The 24,844-nt window shown below is 36.1% G+C and overlaps 1 protein-coding gene across 1 annotated transcript in view; it reads left to right on the top strand.

Moving 5' to 3' along the window:
- Positions 1-24,844, top strand: part of Dmd (dystrophin) — a 2,157,654-nt gene that overhangs the window by 1,539,608 nt on the left and 593,202 nt on the right. The window contains exon 54 of the mRNA XM_045140973.1: positions 9,523-9,734. Within this exon, the coding sequence (XP_044996908.1) occupies positions 9,523-9,734 (212 nt within the window). The remainder of the gene's footprint in view (positions 1-9,522; positions 9,735-24,844) is intronic.

Consider the following 24,844-nt stretch of genomic DNA (forward strand, 5'->3'; position numbering starts at 1 on the left):
TTCTAATGCATTGAAAAATTTCAATGGTGAAGTGAAGTGAATGCCCATGAACCCATGATCCAGACTCTAGGGCCTGCTTTATGATTTCATTCCTTTTTATTTATCCACAATCTTTATTATTCTGATGCATTTAAAAACATATTAGTGTTATCAGTTTACTTTACCCACAGGCACATGAACCTATATGTCTCTGGCTAGAGTGCAATATTCTTTCACAGTTCTTTTGTTTGTGACAATACTTGTTTAGCGCAACTCTCAGTATACCATTTGATGTGGTTTGATGAACAAGTATCTCTGTTATACATGACTCTATCAAGAAACAAAAAGAAATGTAGCACCAACCAAGAAAAAAAAGAGGGCACTTTTTTAACACTTACCTAGGTTTACTTATATGACTTTCAGAAAAACTTACTATAAGATCGTAAGAGTACTAAGATACATTATGGCTAATATCCATTCACGGGGAACAATATAGCTATTGATAGGCTATTTGCACTGTTGGCTAAGTTCTTTTCCATAACCTTATAAAAAGAGCTGTCATCTCTGAAAGAAGCCTTGAGGAACATGCATCTACCCCTCTTTGTTTCACTTGGAATTAGGAACTTAGAGAACTTTAATAGTGTTACAAAAGTATATAGTTGCCCATCTTTACACCTATAATTGACAGCAAATGAGGGGTGACTACTGTCTACTTTTTGTTACATCTCTATAAGTTACTGATCTTTCTTTTATCCCCATATCACAGAAAAGTAAACTTAGTGTGCAAATAGCATTACATACTTCATCATTTCCACATTCCAAACTATCCTTAAATATTAGGTCAACATTCTAATATTTCTGGCATATGTGTGTGTGTATATGCATGTTTGTATGAGTGTGGTCACACATGTATGCAAATGCCAGATGTGTGTCTTTCTCTTTCCTCCTCTATTGCTCTCCACTTGATTTTTGAAACATGATCTCTTGTTGGACCTCAAGCTCACTGATTTGTCTAAATTAGCTATCCAGCAAAGTAAGCCCCAGAGAGTCCCTGTGTCCTCATTCACAGCACTTGGATTACAGGTGCATACAACCACAAACACTTTATATGGGTACTGGGGATATGAACTCAGGGTTATATATATGAATATCAAGTACCTGCCAATCCCTCTCTCTAGTCCTCTAACATGGTTTTAATTTAGGCATTTCTTCTAGTTCTGTTTTTCATAGACTTGAATGCTTGTTTGGTCCTATAATTTCACTTTTTTGGAGACTAGAGGAGAAGCAGATATCCCACTTGGCTGAATTGGCTATGAATCCCATCATGTGCCAACAGCAGCTCTCAATCTTCTGATAAGTTATATTTGATATGTTATATCTCATACATCTTACACTACATTTGCACAGCAACTACATTTCTCACCTTATTCATAAATAGAGTGAAGGAACATTCATACTAGCTATATATTCATCTCTTCTTCTTCTTCATGGATTTCTTTTGAGGCTTATTTTTGTAGAGCTTAACTCTTGGTGGGCTCTCTACTGAACAATATTTGAATTCCTCATGGAAGTATAAGAGATATACCTCAATATTCTCTATAATTTTATTTAATATTACTTTGAATTTTCTTGCTTCCTTTTTTTCTGTTTCTCTTCCTGATATTTTTTATTATTAATTAATTTTGAACTCAGTGAATACAGTCAATTTGGTACCATTGTTAGGTTCATTCATGTGCTACCCCCACCCCCTGTCCCCTCCTTGTTGAGGTATATGGGTCATGCATTATGGATTCCTTTAATCTCTTTTTATTTTTACTTGTTAACTTATTTACTTATAAAGGTGTCAGAAGGAGAGGCAGATAAAGAGGAAGACAGAAAGTTGGGCTCACCAGGGCCTCTAGCCAATGCAAATAAACTCCAAACACATGCACCACCTTGTGCATCTGTCTTACATGGGTGCTAGGGAATCAAACCTAGGTCCTTAGACTTTGCAGGCAAGTGCCTTAACCACTAAGAAATCTCTCCAGCCCTACTTTTTATCTCTTTGTAAGCCAAATATTGAAATATGTTCAGATTACTGTAGGTATATCCTAACTTTGCACCACAGTACAATGATGGTGACTTTTTTTTGTTGTTTTGTTGTCCATTTTAGCCTTAAGGAACAATATAAGATGGCACTAACATATTTTCCTCAACACAAAACAGTTCAAAGTTCATGATTCTAGCTGCAGTTAGTATCATTTTTCTTTATATTTGGCCACAGTTAAATATGTCCCCTATTCTATTTTCCTACAATTTAAGTCTTCCATCCTGATGTATTCCAGACTTGTGTTGTCTGTGTGATTGCAGAGTCCCATAGTGTATATTCCTAGTAGATGATGAATGTGGACTGAGAAGTAGAGTCCATAGTTTCTTCCTTTCTATATTCAGAACCCCGTCTTTAATATGATCCTATATGCTTGTATACACTGTTGAATTTTAACTGCTCAACAATTCTATGATGTTAAAGTTGTTCATTATTTTAGATTTGAAGTTAAGGAAACAAAAGCTGGCCTGACAATTTAGCTTTACCAAATTCAATTAGACATTTTATCACAAAACCAGAGCTATAACCCTGAACAAACTCATAGTCAAGGTTGTTTCTAAAACTACCGTCACACTAAATTCAAATTCCAGGGCTGTAACATCAGTGCAGAAATTGCCATTCTTTGTTCAGTGGCAGTGTATGATGATAATAGCAATCATTTCTTTTTTTAAAAAAAATAACATTCCTCTCTTGGAAAGATGTAGGAATTTACATCAGTCAAGAATATATAGCAATAATCAAACATAGCTAGTTTAAAAACTTGAAGTGAAGGATTGGTTAGTACTTAATCAAACAAACTGTTTCTTTTTTCTGTAATTTTGTGGTTCTTAACATGATTGCTGAGTTTTCAATTTGACACTTCTGGAGACCTGTAAATCAGCACACATGCTGGGTCCCAGTCTGTCATCCTAAGCCTTAGCATTGCTTATTTATTTCCCTTCATCATCCAGCATCTATTTACTGCTTAAATCAGTTGAGAAGCTTTCTACAATGGACCTCTGTAAGGAAAAAAAAAAAAGTGTATATTTGGATAGCTCTTCAATTACAAATATGCACAGATTGTCTGGGTTTATGTGCATATATTTTATTATTATCTCATTTTGTATGTCAGTGGAATCTGGTGTAAATGTAAATCTAACAGTATGAGCTCTGGTGACCAAGTATATTGCCATAATACATCTTTGCTCCATCAGTCTCTCGGGTAAAGTGTTGTTAGTGTGATAAAATTCTATAATTTGAAATGGTGCCCATTATGGACAATTACCAGGTCTGTATGATGTCCAACTACCACACTGAACCATTTCCAGGATAACAGCTTCAATTTGATTATCATTAGATTTTATGCTTTTTTTTCAACCCTTGACAAACAGAATGCCTGTATCATTTTATATTTTTTCTTTAGTATATACTTTTACAAGCATATATAAATTGCTATATTAATCAGTTGCACATTTTTTTAACTTTTTTTATTTTTTATTTATTTATTTGAGAGCGACAGACACAGAGAAAAAGACAGGTAGAGGGAGAGAGAGAGAATGGGCGCGCCAGGGCTTCCAGCCTCTGCAAACGAACTCCAGACATGTGCGCCCCCTTGTGCATCTGGCTAACGTGGGACCTGGGGAACCGAGCCTCAAACCGGGGTCCTTAGGCTTCACAGGCAAGCGCTTAACCGCTACGCCATCTCTCCAGCCCAGTTGCACATTTTTTTTTCTTTTTTAAATAACTCCTTTTCTAGTATGTTTGTATGTCCTGTAAATATTTCTTAATTTTTGTAATTGCTAGACATAAAATTAAGGTTCTCATGTATACTAGGCAATCTCTCTACTACTGAATTATATCTCTAGTTCTCTGCAATGTTCTTTACTACATGAATTGAAAGCTTGATTTGCATTGTGTCCTTAAGAAAACCATTGCATCTCATCATTCATAGTTACCAAAATGATGCATAGTATATACATTATAATCCTTTTGAAAGAGACAATCCCTCCAATGATTTATAGAATACACTTGTAAAGTTAAATAACTTTGTAAATATTTATTTATTATATTTCAATATATAATGAAAAGTACACACAATGTAGTCATCTAACATAATGAATTTTCATGGACTGAATACAACTGTGAAAATAACACACAATTTGAGAAACAGCATATTGTCATAATTAATTTCAGCAGATACTTTACTTCCTTGACTACCCATCCAACTAAGGTAACTAGTAACCTGACTCCTAGAGCTATATATTACTAGTAATCCGCTCTATACACATGTATTTCTTTTTACTTATTTATTTATTAGAGACACATACAGAGAGAGAGAATGGGCATGTCAGGGCCTCTAGCCACTGCAAATGAACTCCAGAAGCATGTGCCACCATGTGTATCTAGCTAACATGGGACCAGGAAAACCAAACCAGGGTCCTTAGGCTTCACAGGCATGTGCCTTAACAGCTAAGCCATCTCTCCAGCACTTTATATACATGTATTTCTGTTGAATATATATATACCTGAGAGTAAACTAAATGTCAAACAAAAGAAGTAAATTATAAGTCAAACAAAAAAATATAATTTGAATATATTTAACAAATTGGCTACTTGGAAAAATGATGGTGAATCCTTTTGTAAAGGAAATAATCTCTCCATAATTTCTGCTCTGCAGAATGAATTCTCACATATGGCTGGCTATTTCACAGAGCACTATTTTCTGCCAACTGTCCTTCTAATATTCATCTAATTGTACTTATGCTAATAACAGTGTTTGTGGTTATTGTCCTCTAGAGTTCAATGTGTTTCTAAATTTAAAAATGGCTATGAAATATTTTTACCTCATATACAGAGGGACTTTTCTGTATTACTTAGTGTGCGATTTGATTTACAAAACAGACATTGTCATAAAGACAAGGCAACTGATTCTCTCTAACTTCCAATTACTGTAAGAGTGTCAAATAAGAAGGGTTTGTTGGTTACATTTGCCTCACAGGAGTCTCCAGTCTGCCATACCTTTTTGATGGATGGACTTTATATATAAGATATTGATATTCTACTAGCCAACATGGTATTGAAGTCATGCTACACAAAACTGTGGCTTAATGCAAACTAATATGGAAACAAACAAAAAAAAGTCAGCCCATAGAACATTTCTTTGGTTGGTACAGATATTATGTGTGAAAAATCAGAATATTAAAGAGGGAGAAATAAAAAACAGTCATTGCTGAAACAATAATGTGTCAGTGATTGTTTTGAATAAGAATGAGTCAAGATGATGGGCAAAGATTGACTTTGGAAGTATTTTGGTTACATAATTATACAGAAAGTAATGGATAAAGGAGAAATTCATTTGGCAGTTTTTGGAAACATAACCAATGCCAAGTAATGATCTGAGCACTGATAAGGATGATAAATAATGCTATCAGAATAACAGGTCATTTGGTGACCTTTAATTCTATCAGCTTTGGAAGATGTTAGGTGTGAACTACTCCAACTTGTCATAAGCATCAAACTCACATATCTAAGATACCCTTGTCCAAATGGCTTTAAACAGGATCAAAGTCCTGTTTTAAACCCTCCTTTGAAAGATACTTCTACTTACACATTTTCTGATTCATGCCAAGTTCCTTTGAATTTTATAGTTATGTCAACAGAACACATCTTTTTCCATCAGTTCAAACTCTAAATGAGGTAGTAATGGAAAACTCAATTTAAAGCATCTTAAACTGAAACAAAATGTATTGATCAGTCAGTAAACAGTTGAGACAGTTGAGAGGTAGGTGATAGCTGGCCCAGGAATTAGATGATATCCAGATCATTATTCTCATTCTCTGTTCTATGATGACATACCATAGAACCTTTTCTTTAATTCACCTTAACTATCCAAAGTTTAATGTCAGGATATTGCACATATGCTTTCATATGCTATTTAATGTTTTTTTTTTCATTCATCTTAAGAAGGAATCTATGTTTCCATCTTTCATAATACAAACAAAAATCTTGGAATTGTATCTTTAGTTGCACACAAATTTCAAACAAAAGGGGTATAGGAGATGGGCCATTAATAAATGTTCAGTATATTTACCTGCTCACAAATTCTCCTAACTAGAATCATCTTTACCTACCTGACCATTCTCAATATTTCTCTCTTAAGCCCTATTTTAATGTTTTCTAAATTTTAAGAAAACACTTCCTAGTCCCTAACTCCTTTATAATAAAAGACTTTTGGTTGGATAATATTCCAGATACTCTTTATTTCTTTGTAGATATTTATCTGCTAAAAAAAAAATACAGGATACTTTTTACTACTCAATACATTGGACATAGTGGTGTGTACTTATAGTTCCAGATACTTGGGAGGATAATACAGAAGGATCACTTGAGTCCATAAGTTGAACACCAATCTGAGCAACAAATCAAAATTGTCTCAAAAATAATTACTATTTCTCTATTAAATTTACTTTTTATATTCATAGAATACTGTGTGGCCAATCCCAATGAATGATTTTGGCATGAGTTCTAGGGGTCCAAGTGTTGACTCTATCATTCACTACTTGTATGACTTTAGGCCAGTTTTCAACATAGTTTTCATTGCCCTATATTTCAAATAAAGATAATGACAACAATAATAGCAACCAAAAATAATGATACCCTTGGGGTTATTATGATAATTCATTGAATTAGTACATGCAAATCACTTAAAATAGTGCTCTGCTAGGCATGGTAGCACACACCTTTAATCTCAGCAATTAGGAGTTTGAGATTGAAGAATTGTTGTGAGTTCAAGGCCAGCCTGAGACTGCATAGTGAATTCCAGGTCAGCCTGTACCAGGAGACCCTACGTTGAAAAAAAAAAACAGTGCTCTGAACTGATTATTGAAATTAAATTCATTACAATCTTTATTATCTCTTTAGAAATTATACCATTTAAAATGGTAACCACTGTTTTGTTTATAAAAGCCTTTCTTTTCCATTTATACCATTATGCATTCATAGTATTCCTCATACAACTCTTGCTTTTCATCTTTCTTACTATATACATTTGTTATATTAGCCTTTATACATCAATGTTTTTCAAGACTCCGTCCTCCATCATATCTCTAGTTCAATGTTTATGCCATAGTGATGAGAAGGCATTCTTATTGATGACTGTAATGGTTTGAGTCTTATGCTCCCCATAAATTCATGTTTTCTGAATGCTAAGGCCACTTACTGGTGGCAATTTTGGAGTTCAATTTTTGCTGGAGGAGGTGTGTTGCTGAGGGTGGACTTTGGGGCGTTTTAGCCCAGCTTCCTCCTTGCCAGAGTCCAACTCACTCTCTTGCTGCTGTTTTCCACTCTGCTTTAGGAGCATTATTTCTCTGCATTCATGAAGCTGTCCTTCAAGAATGTAAACCAAAATAAATCCTTTCCTCCCAACAACTGCTTTTGGTTGGTGTTTTGTCCTAGAAAGAGAAGCTAAGTGCAACAGAGACTTTAAAATTTACTCCTCTGTAGCAATTTCTAATCTCAAATTTTTCTCATGCACAAAATGCATAGCTATGTTAGACACCATTCAGTCCAACTAAATAAACTGATTTTCATGTGCCAATTATCTTCAAAACCTCCCACTGAGTCGATCCAAGTTTTTTTTTTTTTTTTTTTTTTTTTTTTTTACTAATGATCCTATATTCTTCAAGTAAATGGTAAGTAGCACCATTATCAAACAGAAACCACAATTGGAATCCATCTAAGACTTCTTTGTTTTACCAGTATTTAGCATAATTATTTGCATCTAGTAAGTGGGTAATATTATGGGGAGTGGCTAGATATACTGAGGATTGAGTAGAGATATGTAGAGGGATAGATTATTAGGGCTGATGAATGAGTAGGTATCCCATAACTTGAGTCTGCATTATGTGATGATAATGCACTATTGAAGATCAAGAGTGAAAAAGTCTACCCTAGTGGGCTTCTTATCCTAAGGAACAATTTTCTCTTGGCATATCACATAAATATGACTAAACTTTCATACTGTGACTGAACAAGCACCCAAATGGTACGGATAGCCTGCTTCACTTCATCATAATGGCTAACAAATTCAGACATAAAGGTAAAGGATGACAGAGCTTGTCAATCACAGTAGGGAGAGGGAATAAACTGTATACTAATGAAATTCATAACTAAAATCACATGTAGCATTATGTAAATCTTAGGTAAGAGTCTGGAATGCCAAGTGTCAAGCTTAAAGGATAATATGGATGGCACTTTTTTAAAGTTAGTTTTGTACTCAGTGTATACAGTCATGTTGGTACCATCATTAGCCTCCTCCCTGTCCTCCTCCCTGTGAAGGGATCCTCCTCATTGGGGAATATGGGTCATGCATCGTGGGGTTAGCTATCAGTTATGGTGAGGAGGCAATGTGGATAACACTCTCATTTCTTTTCTACATCATTTCCATTTCATAAGACCACCATAAGGAAGTTGTTTAGAAAATAAGGTGAGGGTATGTCCATTCCATAATACATTTAATATGCCTTTTATATGGAAGAGCAAACTTTTGTGGCCAGAGAAAGCCTTTGGCAATGAATGGCAATGTTGCTACTGAAAGTCTGGGTATGCACAATGAAGCTGTAATTGTAAGGGGCTTTGGACTGGTTGCTCTATTTCTTTTGGAATATTTGAATTTAATTTGGTTCTAGAGGTTCAGAATAAAATTACATTTTTTATATACACTGGTGCCCTGGTTATCTTTGGGATGGTAATTTAAGAATAAAAATCAAGTTTTCCATTTATGGAAAGTAAGGAAACCTGTTCTTGGTTATCCCTTCCATAACACAATGAATATGTTTTTAAGAATGAACAATATGAATAATAAATGATGTTTAATTTCAAATGACATCTTTTTATATCTTTTATTTTTTATATAAATTATAGCAAGTTATGTACTATTATCCACTCTAACTCCTGTTACCCTGAGTGCCCTCCTTAGTGGGTTGTGGTAATCTCTGTGGGGTCAGTCCCTATATGGTAGTAGGGAACCATGCCTCAGAGTGTTCCTACCTACTCTGTGACTCTTACAATCTTTCCAACCCCTCTTCTGCAACATTCCCTGGGCCATGGCAGGCCTTTAGGCAGTCTGGTTTACTGTTGAGTTCTTTGTAGTCTCTAGATTTCCACTTCAATATGTTTTGGCTATTCAACGTGTCTGTGACCATCAACCTGAGGCTGGTTGTTAGGCTAGCGGTAAGAACAGTATTCATGATCTAGCTTCCTCTGCAATTCCTCCTGGGCCCAGGAATATATGGTACAAGTGGACAGTCTCATGGTTTGCATTTGGCTATCGTGTATTATGGGTGGACCTAGGATCTCCTTTGTTTTCTGAGTCATATGTAACATAAAGTAAGTTATCCAACCAAACATGAGAGCATTGAAATAACATCATTTAGAGTAGTATTTAGAGGTGTCGTTTTAATTTTTTCTTTCTATCCTAGTTGAAAGAATTCAGACTCAGTGGGATGAAGTACAAGAACACCTTCAGAAGCGAAGGCAGCAGTTGAATGAAATGGTAAAGGATTCAGCACAGTGGCTGCAAGCCAAGGAAGAAGCTAAGCAGGTCTTAGGACAGGCCAGAGCAAAGCTTGACTCATGGAAGGAGGGTCCTCACACAATGGATGCAATCCAAAAGAAAATCACAGAAACCAAGGTTGGTATCAAATATGTCTTCTAAAAGCACTGCTTATACCAAATGAAATTATGGCACAGATTAATATAAATTTATGAAAGTAAAGTTATATTTAAGCAGAAACAAACAATAGACTTTTTAAAATTAGTTTTCTATTCTGCAAGTACAGGAAGTTTGGTACCATTATTAGGCTCATGAGTGACCTACCCCCTCCCCCATTAGCCCCTCTTTGTTGAGGTATATGGGTCGAGCATTGTGGACTTAGCCCCCAGTTATTGGTATGATAAATGTCTCTGCAAATCATGACCCAACATGTGACTCTGACATTCTTTCCGCCCCCTCTTCCGCAAAATTTCCCTGAGCCATGTTGGGTTCATTTTTGGTCTGCTTCAGTGCTGAGGTGTTGGGGGCCTCTGAGGCTCTGGCTCTCTGATTTGGTAGGCGTTGATTTTCCTCTGTGTTGGTCTCCTTCCCCCTTGTGCTGGTATCCAGTACATCAGGAAAACAGCACCCTTGCTTGTTTCGCCAATTTTCCTTAGTTTCAGCCAGGGCCCTTTTGAGGTATGATGGGGCTGCTCTCTCCTTAGGATGTGCATCTATCTGAAAAAGAGAAGCATATTGTCCATCGGAGAGTAAGTTAGTACCCAGAAAATTGCAATAACACTTACTTTTTTGATAGAGAGTTTAATAGGTGTAGGCCCTCTTGTACCCCATGATTGATGGTAGCTTGATATTGGAGAGTGGGCTTATGTTTGGATATGGTTCTGACTTGTTTCCCAGCTCCAGCTAGGGGTCCCGTACCACTGAGGGGATCAGTTAGCCGAATCAAGAGCAGTTGGTTCCCCACCATGGCTCTGTTTCACTATTGCACTTGTGTGGGCATCACAACAGGTTATTTGCTGCTAAGTAGGTTGGACCATGAGTTGCTTGGACAGATATTGGTCGTTTCCCCAGTCACCCATGTAGCACCTTCTGGCACTAGACACGCTGACTGTCTGGGGACTGACTCACTCCTGGCCTCCAGCCAGGCCATTCCATTTTAAGTGTCAGCTGCATATGGAGTCTTCAGCAATAGGGTCGTACCACTGACCTTTGGTGGGTCAACAAGTACTCTGACAGAAATCTATAATTCTTTTAGAAAACCTTGTAGGTTTCTCTGATCAAAAACTCATTGTGGGTGATACTTTTACTTGTGTTTTCTTTTTTTTTTTTTTGGAGACAGGGTCTCACCAGGCTGGCCTAAGCTGAACAATAGAATTTAGAGTCACAATAAAGATTAGAGGGAAATTGGTGACTAATTTCAATCTCTAAGTTAATTTTGACCTGGAAATAGAGTTACTATACAGTTGAGGATGACCTTGAGCTTCTGATCCTCCTGCCATCACTTCCTGAGTATTAGGATTGCAGGTATGTGCTACAATGTCAGGTTTATTCAGTGAAAGGGATCCCATCCAGAGTTTAATGTATGCTAAACAACCAGTTTACTAACAGAGTTATATACTCAGCCCCTGTGCTGCTATTTATATTTTTGAAAAATCTTTTTTATTAGTTATGTACACAGTATGTATACAGCCATGTTGGTATTAGGGGCATTGTGTATTCCATACTTCTGTAGTTAGCATGAAGTCAAGTGAACCATTTGGGCTTAATTCCATTGAAGGAAAAATAACAGATCTATTCATTTTTTCTTTATTTTATGGCCCAAACAGGAGAAGGGAAGGACTAGGCACCAGAGAGCTTTCTATAATATAAGCCAATCGCTATGCTAAATCCTAAAAGTCTCCAATGGCCTAGATATGTCCATGATTCTTATATTGCCAGCATTAAAAGTTAAGATCTACATATGAGAGAAGGCATACAATGTCTTTTTGAATCTGAGTTACCTCAATGTAACTTTTTCCAATTCCTTCCATTTTTATGCAGATTTCTTAACTTCATTTGTCTTTACAACTGGGTCATATTCAACTGTGTATATATACTTTATTTTCTTTTATGTACATTTAGGTTGGTTGGTAACTGTTTTCATTCTTATTGTTAAGTTTAGTGTCATTGCATTTTTTCATGTTATGATTTTTAATCAGCATTGTTAGTTCTAACAGAATTTCATTAAGTTCTATCTTTAACTGTTGCCTTTCTTGACTGCTATTTTGAAAATGTTATATTCTTGGTTACAAAAATAATGGAGATTAAATGGCTAAAATAATAGCCCATCTATAAATCAAATTTGAGATGGCATTTAGTAAAAATCAAATCTGAGATGGCATCTTGGGATATCTCATTTTAAAAACATGGTCAGATAGAAAGGAACTACAAAGTGAGAACACTGAAGACACAGCAGATGGACGAGTATGTGAATTAGTAATTCACAGGTCACCAAGATCTATCCATAATATATTTATATCTTTGCTATATAACAGTTTTTTGAAACAAATACATTAAGTTGGGATGCAGTTGATTTTGATAACCACATGTCTTCATTTGATCTTCATAGACCTGCTACAATAATGCTATTTTAAGAGAGAAAATGCAAAATTCCCATGTTAATCAACATCCCTGCAAATAAGCCATGACCAAATCCTATGAAAGATGAGGCCATCTAAAACTTTTACAAAAGAAGCAAAAGTAGTGTACTGTTGGCACTTACAATTGCCAGCAATAATCATCATGGGGTTGATTTCACTTGGCAGAATCTTGGTTGACTACACAACTTGTTCCCTAAGCTCTTAAGATTGGTCCAAACTTGGCAATGGCTTCTTTGGAAGAATCATTTCTTGATCATTTTAAACTTTCTTTTCCAGTGTCAAGAAACATTTGCCCAAGCTTGGAGTTTTCATTTATTTTTCTCCTTTCAGCCTTTGAAAGAGAAATTCCTTTTTTGTCTGCTTTGTGATTGCTTTTGTGTCAAATTCAGCATAAAAGCTTTTCAAATGTGACGGCATTAGCTGTTTTGTGCTTGACTGAGCTAAGAGTACATGAATTCAATAGAGAAGTAAAATCTTGTTGGAGCCTAGCTGATTTGGCTATAGAATACTTAAAACTATTTGAAGTGAAAAATCCAATAATTTTCAAACTATTAAATAAACATTTCTCAAGGCTGAAAACTCCTGTGTTTAAAATATATGCTTTAGGGAGTTGGAACCATAGATACACTATAATCATGTAATTAATTTTCAAATTTGAACTAGATATATATTACATTAGATATCTGAAAATGTCAAATTATTTTTCTAGGAAAGAAAGTAATCAAGGGTAACCTCTTGATCAAATATAGAAGTCTTACCTTTTTAATTATTTGTGAGTGGGTGATACTTGTATATCAGATAATAATCCATCTGCACTGTAAAGATGGTAAATAAGGAAAATTGAATTCCTTTATGTATTTTGTTTATATTTTAGTTACACATAATTAAATCATCATATTGTCCCACATTGATAATCTGTAGTTTTAGGTTTTAATTTCTAGTGCAATAATGAAAAACAAATTGAACTCATCTTGTCCGGAGCTACTGTGTCTTCATGCAATTTTTGTATTCCCTTTTGCTTTACATTAAAGCTTCCACTTGATTAAGAGGAAAGAATCTATAATCTTATAGTGTATTTCCTTATAAAGTATGTATATAGCTTTTAAACTTCTCAAAGCATATAGCTTGCATGCTACATCACTGACTGAGCATGAGTAGTAATGGGCTAATTTCCCCTGGTGCTACTATGCTATACAAATATTCAGGACACAGTTTCCATGTCTTACTTTACTCTCTGCTCTGACTGCATCATATTTTTCCTAGTTTTTGTTGCACAATGTAACATATGGCTTGAAAATATCATGTGGTAACTTCTAAGAAACCTACTCCTCAACAAAAATTTAAAATGCTTGCAACAGTTGTAAAAAAAAAAATCCTATTATAAACTTTGGGAATTAAGAAAGATAGCCAGAGCTGAAGGGATGGCTTATCAGTTAAGGCTCTTGACTGAAAAGCCTAAGGACCCAAGTTTGATTCCCCAAGACCTATGTAAGCCAGATGCACAAAGTGGTAATTGCATCTGGAGTTTTTTGAGGCTAGAGGCCCTGGTGCACCCATTCTCTCTCTCTCTCTCTCTCTCTCTCTCTCTCTCTCTCTCTCTCTCTCTCTCTCTCTCTCTCTCTCTCTCAAAATAAATAAAATATTAAAAAAGGAAAGAAAGATAGCCAGTGATCTCTGACATGTTGAATTTCCACATGAACAGTGGTAGAGGCCTTTAGCTTTTGCTTCCTATACTTCAAGCTCCACAGTAGTCTGAAAGGTCAGCTTTTCTTAGTCATTGATAGCAGGAAATATAGCATCATTGTGGTTACCATATATGATAGGATTGGCATCCCTCGGAAAGTCCAGTTGGACTCTCACAGTATTGTCAGTATTTGACCCTTCTTACATCTCCCTAGGAAATCTCAATCTCTCTCTCTCTCTCTCTGTCTCTCTCTCTCTCTTTCTCTCTCTCTCTCTCTCTCTCTCTCTCTCTCTCTCTCTCACACACACACACACACACACACACACATGATTACACAGAGATCCTTGCCATTATTTGAGCTGACTTATGGCTAACTCCCAAGAGAAAGGTTTCCATGCAGCTTCATTATGCACATCAATCAGCAGCAGTTATTGAAAACAATGGCAGTTAAGGTATACATTGGGTTGAAGAGAAACTTTGAAGAAGGATGTAGAGATGGCTTGCCTTTACAGGCAATTACCTGTAAAGCCAAAGGACCCAGGTTCAATTTTCCAAGGTCCATGTAAGCCAGATGCACAAGGTGGTATATGTGTCTGGAATTCGTTTGGTGCATCCATTCTCTCTCTCTCTCTCTCTCTCTCTCTCTCTCTCTCTCTCTCTCTCTTTCTCTCTCTCTCTCTAATAAATAAACAAAATGAAAATAGGGCTGGAGAGATTGCTCAGTGGTTAAGGTGCTTTCCTGAGAAGTCTTTGACTCTCTAGATCCCAAGTAAGCCACATATACAAAGGTGAAGCAAGTGCAAGGTTGCACATGCCCACTAGGCAGTGCAAGCATGTGGAATTCTATTGCAGTGGTTGAGGCCCTAGCATGCCAATTCTTTCTGTGTTTGTCTATCTCTATAATAAAAACAAACAAATAAAAAAATTTAAAGCTTTGAAAAAAATATCTCCCAAATAATATGTCTATAGGGGGACTTCAACAAATACTGACATATTTATGGGAGACAGGGAAGACATTGTACCTGTCTTCAGAAAGTATAAGCAAGAATCAAATGGAAATTCTTATGTTGAAAAGTGCAACAAATAGAAGGAAGCATTTAGTACAGACAGGCCTTTCAGAAGGCAGAAGAAGGAATTAATAAACTTGGTGACAGGAATAATTCATTCTGAGTAACAGAAAAATAATATGGAAATACACAAACCAAAAAGGGACAGAATCAAAGCAAAAACAGTTCAACAAAAATCGCTGGCTGCTTCTCAATTTTAACAATAAATTGAATATTTGGACAGATCAACAAGGAAATAGACACTGAAAAAAAACAAAATAAATGCATATGACCTGGTAGCCATATGAATAATACTCCATCCAATAATACCAGAATACATCTTTTTCTCATTGCACAAGAAATACTCCCCAAGATTGTCCATATTCAAAAGTGCTAAAAATTATATAATGTAAAATTTTGAATATTGTGGGATGAAATTAAAATTAATAACAGCAAGCTGGAGAGATGGCTCAAGTGATATTTCTTGCCACACAAATATGAGGACCTGCCTTTTGGATCTCCAAAACCCATGTATGCCTGGTGTACCAGCACTGAAGAGGCACAGAAAGGAGACTCCCTAGAACATGCTAGCCAGAAGTTTAGATCAATCAGTGAGCTCCCGGTTGATTAAAAGACCCTGCCTCAAAGAATAAAAGGAACAGCAACTGAAGCAAACACATAATATCAACCTCTGGCCACCGAGTGTATACACACACAGAGACACATGCATGTGCGTACATACAAATATGGATGTACAGCAGCCATACACACACACACACACACACACACACACACACACACACACACACACACATGAACCTGTAAAAGCATCAATAACAGTACTACATTTAAGCGTTTAAAATATGAGGAAATTATGGCTGGAGAGATGGTTTAGTGGTTAAGCACTTGCCTGTAAAGACTAAGGACCCTGGTTTGAGGCTCAATTCCCCACGTTAGCCAGATGCACAAGGGGGCACATGCATCTGGAGTTTGTTTGCAGTGGCTGGAGGCCCTGGTGTGCCCATTCTCTCTCTCTCCCTCTATCTGTCTTTCTCTCTGTGTCTGTCGCTCTCAAATAAATAAATAAAAATAAACAAAAAAGAGAAAATTATATAACATAGGCTAACATGTCCAATAAATTAGAAGAAAAATAGATATGAAAAGCAAAAATACTTTGAAAAATATCAGACTTAAGCGAAAAACTTAAAACGATTCTGAGAGTGAAATATGTAATGTTAAGTATCAGTATTTTAAAGGAAGAAAGATCTCAAATCAATAGCTTTCCTATCTATCTTTAGAAACTAGAAAAAGAAGAGAAATCTAAAGCAATCAAAGGAAAGTAATAGATCTAGACAAAATAAATATAACAACAGAAAATTTAAACGTGTGTTTATATGCACCAAACTGAGGGAGAGTAAGCTTAAATTACTAAGCACAGGGATGAATGAGTTTAGCACAAAAAAAAATTTGGAAAGAAAAATGAATATGAGAGATAGTGTAACAAAGTAATAGTATAAATATATCTATAACAATAAATGGAATGAATAATTTTAATACTTCACCCAGTGAAAGATGCAGGTCCAGATTGCTTCACTAGGAAATTCTACCAAACATTTAAAGGATAATTCATCCCAGTCTTTTACAAACTCTCCCAAAAATAGAAGAGGTAGAAGGACTTCCCAAGCAAAGAAAGCAACCAGAGGAAATAAAGAGCAAACATACTACAGACAAATAATAAGACTTATGATTTTAGACTCAAAACGTCTGAAAAAAAAATCTCAATACAACAGCATATGAAAAGAATTTATACTAAAACCAAGTGCTTATTTTTCCTAGGAATTCAAGATTGTTTTACATACAGTATTTAATTTTATTATTTATTTTATGAGAGAGAGAGAGACAGAGACAGAGAAAAATGGAGCACCAAGGCATGTAGCCACTACAATCGAACTCCAGATGTGTGTGCCACCTTGAACTCATGCATGACCTTGTGTGCACGTGTCACCTTGTGCATCTGGCTTATGTGAATTCTGGGTCCTTAGGCTTTACAAGCAAGATCCTTAACTGCTAAGCCATGTCTCCAGCCCTACACACAGTGTTTAAATACTACATCAATAAAATAAGACAAAGACTACCTGATTATCCCAAACCATACAGAAGCCACATTTATGAAAATACTTTCATGATCAAAAGTAGTCAACATCTTAGGAAATAACTATTATGGGATGAGAAATGTCCATATTAAAAGTATGTTCGAGACCTTAATCCTGCTTCCTTCAAGGACCTCATTTGGAGATAAAATGTTTACAAGTGTAATAAAGGTAAGATGATACCATAGTGGAGTGTGGTAGGTTGGTCTTTAATCCACTCCAACTTGCAGTTTTTCTGTTAAGCATACCATAACAAGTTCCTTTTTACCAAGTCAAAGATTAAAGGAAGAAAAGGAGAAAGAGATATGTAGAGAGAAGGTGCTGTCATGACACAGACCACAAGGAAAGCACTATGAGAAAATACCCAGGGAAATTGGAATGATACAATTGTAAGCCAAGTAACTTCAAAGATTGATAGCCACTACCAGAAGCTAAAAACATATAAGAGAAGGGTTAATCACTATGGTTTTTAGCTTATGGTAATTTATTACTGAATACTTATGAAGGTAACACAGAAGGGAATTCCTCAAACAACAAAGTCTAACTACAAAAAATAAAAATAAAAAAAAAAATTAAAACACCAAACCCTACAGACAATAGTGAAATGGTTTCTCCTAAAAAGGGGAACAAGAGAACTAGAGAGATTACTCAGTGTTTAAGGTGCTTGCCTGCAAAGCCTAATGACCCAGAATGGATCCCCCAGTACCCACGTAAAGCCAGATGCACAAAGGGGAGCATGCATCTGGAGTTTGTATGCAGTAGCTGGAATTCCTGGTTTGCCCATTCTCTCTGTCTTTCCCTTCTCTCTCTCTCTCCTTGTATGTAAATAATTTTTTTCTTAAAAATGGGAACAAAATAAGGAAGACTAGTTTTTACCAATTTTGAAAGTATTGTACAGAAAGTTTTGGTGAAGGAAATAGATAAAACAAATAAATAAAATACATCTAGATTAGAAAAATAATAAATAAAACTAGGGCTATTTGCAAATGAAGTGATATTTAGTAAATCCTAAGTAATCCCCCAAATATTAGAATTAATAAGTTAATCTAGAAAACTTGCAGGACACTAGATAAACCTGCAAAAGCAAATTATTTTCTTTTTTGAAAAATTATTTATTTATGAGACAGAGAGAAAGAAGCAGACAGAGAGAGAAGGGGGGAGAGAGAGAGAGGAGAGAAAAAGAGAGAAGGTGGGTGTGCCAGGGCCTCCAGCCACAGCAAACAAACTCCTGACGCATGTGACACCCTGTGCATCTGGCTTATGTGGGTCCTGGGAATGTGAAACCTAGGTCTGTTGGCTTTGCTGGCAAATGCCATAACTGCTAAGCCATTTCTCCAGCCAACAAATTATTTTCTATTCATTATCAACATATGATCTGAAATAGGATGTTGGGAAAATAATTATATTTATAATAGATCAAATAATAAAGTTAAGGGCTCAGGAGATGGCTCAGCGGTTAAAGATGCATATTTATAAAGCCTGCTCGCCCAGGTTAGATTCCCCAGTACCCACGTAAATCCAGATGCACAAATTGACATATGCGTCTATAGTGTGTTTGCAGCAGCAAGAATCCATGGTGTGCGCATTCATATTCTCTGTCTCTTTTTCTCTTTCTCTCTTTCTCTTCCTCCATTCCCTCCCTTCCTCTTTCCTCACAAATAAACTAAAAATATTTTTTTTCTTTAAAAAGTAGAAAAAATGCTAGAGATATACATTGACAATTACAAAGCATTTGTTAAAATGAAAACGATTCTACCGAAGTGTAAAATATCCTATGTTCCCAAATCAAAACACCTAATTTTTTTTTTTTAATAGAGACATCCCCCAAATTGATCTCTAGACTTTTGGCAAACTTGATCAAGGTCACAGCTAGTTTTTTTTTTGTTGTTGTTTTGTTTTTGTTTTTGTTTTTTAATAAAGTGACAAAGGAGTCTTACAACAGACCCAAAATAACAATAAAATCCTTTAAAACAGAACAAAATTCGTTTACTCAACTTTCCAACTTTAAAGCTTTATACAAAGCTGTAGCCACTAAAGACAGTGTGGAACTGGCATGCAGATAGACATATAGATGAATGAAATAGAACTGAAATTCCAAAATAAACTTTCATGTTTGTGGGCAGTTGATTTTTGATAAGGGTGCCATGACAGCTCAACAGTTGCTACTTTGTGGATAACTGGGTAATATACATGGAAAGTAATCAAGTTTTACCCACTTCCCTCAAAGAACAGCAGTTAGTTCAAAATAAAATAATGCAATAAAACAACTTAATTACAAATGGGTCAAAGAGTTGAGTCAACACTTCCCAAAAGCATATGTAACATGGCTATCAAGTTTATGAAACAATGCTCAGTATTACTAATAACTAAGGAAATACAAATTAAAATTTCATTAAGGCATTGCTTCACAAAAAGGTGACCTTTGTATCACACATGTGTGAATGTATTTTTTTTTCCTGGTTGAGACAGCATCTCACCATGTAACACAGACAGCCCTCAAACTCACAATCCTCCAACTTCAGCTTCCTGAGTCCTAGGTTTACAGGCTTATTCCAGCATGCCCACTTCTTCAGGGAATGTAAATTAGGAGACTAATGTTCAATGACACCATAGGATTTCTTCAAAAAATAAAAAATAAAACAAAAGTAGTATAATCATATGGTCCAGCAATTTCACTGCTGAAAAAATACTCTTTTAAACAATTTCGTTAGTTATGTTAACATAGTGTATATTGGCCATATTGCTTTGATTTTTGGTCTTGACGAGTTTTGAGTCTCAGTGTCTATCACCATCTCTCTGGAGTAGGTTCTTTGGCTAGTAGAAAGAGCAGTCATGAGATGGTTAGAATAAAAAAAGCCAAACTATGACAGGAACTGAAAATATTATGGCATAATTAGAAATTAAATTATCCATGAGGATTTTTTAATGGTGAAAAATATAAGCGTGGTGAAACCTGCATGCCCTAGCATGCAGGCAGCAGAGGCAGGAGGATCATTACAAGTTCAGGGCCAGCCTGGTCAACATGATGACAACCTGTATAAATATAAATTATTTAATCAATCACTATAAAATGAAATGATTAAAATACAGAAAATGAAGTTTATAGATATATTAAACATGGAATTACCATTTGACATTACTCATACTGTCAGGTATATATAGTAAAGAAAAATGAATACATATATATGTGTGTGTGTGTGTGTGTGTGTGTGTGTGTGTATACATTATATGCTTAAAAAAACCTTTTATATAGCAGTCCACTGAGGTATTAATCATAATAGCTAGGAAGCACAAACAAAAAATATTCCCATCAACAGATAACTAGGTAAAAAATGTGATACATACAATAATGAAATTATTACTCAGCAACAAAAAGCAATGGAGTATCGATATATGGCATAGCACAGACTTACACTAATTGACAGAAACAAGTCACAGAACACATATTGTATCAGTTGATTTATTATGAAACGTCCAATAAAGGCTAGGGAAAAATCTGGACAATGTAAAATAGCAGTTACAATGGTATGTTATTTCATTTTTGAAATGAAGAAATTATTTCAAAATTCGATTGTTAATATATTAAACACACTATGTAAATACATGAAAAAATGGTAATTTTCACTTCCAATGAGTAAATTTAATAGAATGTGCTTTATATATGAACACAATTTCTTTTAAAAGCTGTGTACACATTGTGAAGACTGCCAATTATTTCTTTTTTTTCTGGAGGAGGCGTATAATCTATTGGCATGAAATATTAGTGAACAATACAATCTAACAGAGTAGGTTTATGGGATTTAAAAAGTGACTGACAAAATGTACTTCCTGGGGAATTCTGCAATTGTTTCTGGATCCATATCCACCCAAATATTACCAAATTCTCTCAACCAGACTTCTCTAGATGATTGGGTACCTGGATGATTTGTTAATTACAATGCTGTTTAAGCCTTCTAATAAAGTCAGCAAATTAAAGTGAGAGCCCAGATAAAGAGAATGCTTTCCAACATGTCATAATGAAATTAAGGTAATGAAGCACTTGGAGGACTCTGTTTCCTTCCTTTTGTGTAAATCTTATTCCAAAGAAGCTGAAAGAGAAATAGGGCCTGAAAGAGGGGGGGAATAAATTGTATGCCATTAGTTTAATTATAAAAATTCATTACATGAAGCCATGTAAGACAGAAAATAATGGAACTCTAATGGGTTGGCCGATAACACATTTACTAGCCTGCTCTCAGCTTGTAGTCATTGTTGAAAGGACAGAATAGTAACAATGTTAGTATGTAGTCCTCAAAGCTATTGAAAAGATTAATCATTTCCAGTAAGCTGGAAAATGAGGGCCATTTTCTTAAGTAGTTTCCCTTGTCTAGAGTGTTACCTTCTGAAACAGAGTTGTTTGGTAATGTGGAAGGTTTAATAGATGAGTCTTGGAGTTAATGGTGAGAAGCTTTCCATGTGAAATAGCTTCCTCATGCCTATTTCAACACTTCTATTATAAATCCATAAAGAGTTTGATAGGTGATTTTAATTCATTCAAAGAAGAAAAAAGTTGTTTCTTTTTACAGCAAGGATTTATAAAACATTAATTTATACTTACAACTAAAGTGTTTAGTGTTGAAGAAAAGAAACCAAATATGTTTTTTTTTTTTTTTTCTGCTCTCTGTTGGAGAACATCTTAGTTTCTTAGGCACAATAATTTTCCAATTACACAATAAACATAACAAAAATAATTTTGTATTCTTGAAAGTTCAATCATAACACACACAATTGTTTTTTCATAAACCCATTTATAAGAAAGCATCTCTTTTCCAGCTAGATTGAACCTTGAAAATCCAGACACCTGCATTGTTGAGGTCTCTTTCACTGAACATTCACCTTTACCACTTAACTTTAAGAGCTTTTGTATTGGTAGGTGGGCAATTGTAAGATTGCATAAGGAAAGAAGAGTAACAAAAGCTGAAAATGGGTATATAGGTAGCAGGCCTATACTTCCTTCTAATACAAAGAGAGGTTTGAACTTTATTTGGTGTTCAATGGAGATCCACTGAAAAGTTTTACACAGAGAAGCAATAAAACCACATTTCATTTGCATTACAAAAAATAACTTAAGCATGTGCATGTACCTTGGAAGGCCAGTTTGAATGGAAAAGGAAGGCAGTGGTCAGTTGTTATTGTGAATGTGAGCGTGTGAACAAGATATAAGAAGGATTTAAACTAAAGCAATTGCAGTGGTAAGAGAACCGTTAAATATATGGGAAATTCATGAGGAATCTCCTTTGAGGATGACTGTTGTCCCTGTCTCCTTTTTCAATGAAGGATCAATTATAATTAAAAAGAAGAAAATTGAGCCAGATAAAGGCTTGGGAAACAGTAATATATAGTAGACAGGTTTTAAAAAAAAAAAAAAGATAAATACTGAACTTAAATAGCAGTTCAGAGGATACTGTGAGAGCCCAGAAGTGGGGCGGGGGGGGGGGGACCTAAGGGAATGAATTTAGTCAATATTCCCAGTTGGTGCAATTCAGGCATTGGCTGTTGCCTGAACTAATGAAATATTGTTACACTAAAAGAAGTGCAGGAGGTAGGATCAAAATATATTGCATACATGTAGGAGTGTCAAAACTTTGAAAGAAATAGATACAAAATTGAAAAAGAAATGCAATAACAAACAGCCTCAAAATATTAGTGGCATACAATAGCTACGTATAGTCTCTCTGTGAGTTTACACATTGAGTAACGTGGCACTTGATGCTTCAGGTTCTTTGAGGTGTGTGTCACTCATTCTCTGCTGGCATGAGTAGGTTAACCCAGGACATGTTTGTCTTGTGACAGGGCAGTGCAGATAGACAATTTCCTCTGGAATCGCAGTTCAAGCCTCTGCTCATATTAGTTCTATTATCTCCCCATTAAAATCAGGCAAAGCAAGTCACATGGTTAAACTCAGTATTGAGCAGAGGAGTAAAGTCAGTGTTTGTGGGACACACCTCCAAATTACACAGAAGAGGGCATGAGTGCAGGCGAAAGTAAGAGCAGTAGTAAATTCTGTCAGAATAGTTTGAGGCAGAAACCTGATGCTCATGAGTTGTAGAGTGACATAAATGTTTCCAAGTTGAGGCATCGGCCTCTGAAAGAGTATGACTGTGAAAGGAAAGATAATGATCCGATCCAGGTTTCTGTTGATTAAAGATGAGATAGACACTTTTCCTTGAAGGATGAAGGGAAGGACCCTGCAGATACACAAGGAGAGAAGGGAGAACATGGAGGAGGGTCTCAGAATAGCTAGGTACCTAGATGGTAAAATCAACTTCCAATAGCATATTTGTCTTTCTCTCAGACTGCAAAGAAGGATGCAAGATGTAATGTCTAATGTTTCATGAAATTTATGCCATATATATATATATATATATATTTTTTTTTTTTTCTGTGTAAATTGTGAGTTAATCCATTTCTCCCATCCTGGTACTAACCAGGCCCAAACCTATTTAGCTTCTGAGATCAGGGATGTTCCTGGTGATATGACCATAGACTGCACTGAAATTTCGTTCTTTTATATTATTATTAGTTATGTATACAGTCATGTTGGTACCATCGTTAGCCTCCTCCCTGTCCTTCCCCCTCCAAAGGGACCCTCCTCGTTGGGGAATGTAGATCGTGCATTGTGGGGTTAGCCATCAGTTATGGGTAAGAGGCAATGTCTCTGTGTATAATGTCCTAACATGTGGCTCTACCAATCTTTATTCCCCCACTTCCACAAATTTCCCTGAGCCATGATGGGTTCAATTTAGGTCTGCTTCAGTGATGACGTCTTGTGAGCCTCTGGGTCTCTGGGTCTCTGGTTTGTTAGGAGTTGAGTGTTCTCTGTGTTGATCTCCTTCACCCTACTACTGGTACCAGGTTCACCAAGAAAGCAGCACTTTTGCTCATTTCCCCAATTACTCTTGGTTTCAGCTGGGGCCCTGGCAAGGTGTGATAGGCTGGTTTCTCCTCAGGTTCTGCATCCATCTGAAAAAGAGAAGCAAATTGTCCAATGAAAAGTGAACTCAGCACCAGATAAATGGGATAACCATGATTATTATAGAGAAAATCTAATAGGTGTAGGCCCTCTTACAGCCCATGATTTGTGGGAGTTTGATAATAGAGAGAGGGCTAGTTTTTTTTTTTTTCTTGTTAAAAAATTATTTATTAATTTGAGAGCAACAGACAGAGAGAGAAAGAGAGAGAGAGAGAATGGGCATGCTAGGGCCTCTAGCCACTGCAAATGAACTCCAGGCACGTGCACCCCCTTGTGCATCTGGCTAACATGGGTCCTGGGGAATCAAGCCTCAAACCAGGATCCTTAGGCTTCACAGGCAAGCGCTTAACCACTAAGCCATCTCTCCAGCCCCAGGCTAGTTTTTGGATATGGTTCTGACTTGTTTCCCAGAACCAGCTATGGGTTCCATTCCACTGAGTAGATCCCTTAGCCAAATCAAGAGCAGTTGGTTTCCCACCATGGCTTTGCACTACTATTGCATTTGTGTGAGAATCATGTCAGGTATTTTGCTGCTGAGTAGCTTAGACAATGAGTTCCTTAGACAGATGTTGGTCATTTCCCCCAGTTGCTCATGTAGCACCTTCTGGCACTAGAAGAGCTAACAGTCTGTGGACTGACTCTCTCCCAGATTCCAGCCAGGTCACTCCATGTTCTGTATCAACAGCATATGGAGTCTTCAGCAGTAGGGTCTTACCA

Source organism: Jaculus jaculus, chromosome X (assembly GCF_020740685.1).
Source record: "Jaculus jaculus isolate mJacJac1 chromosome X, mJacJac1.mat.Y.cur, whole genome shotgun sequence".
NCBI classification, from domain to species: Eukaryota; Metazoa; Chordata; class Mammalia; order Rodentia; family Dipodidae; genus Jaculus; species Jaculus jaculus.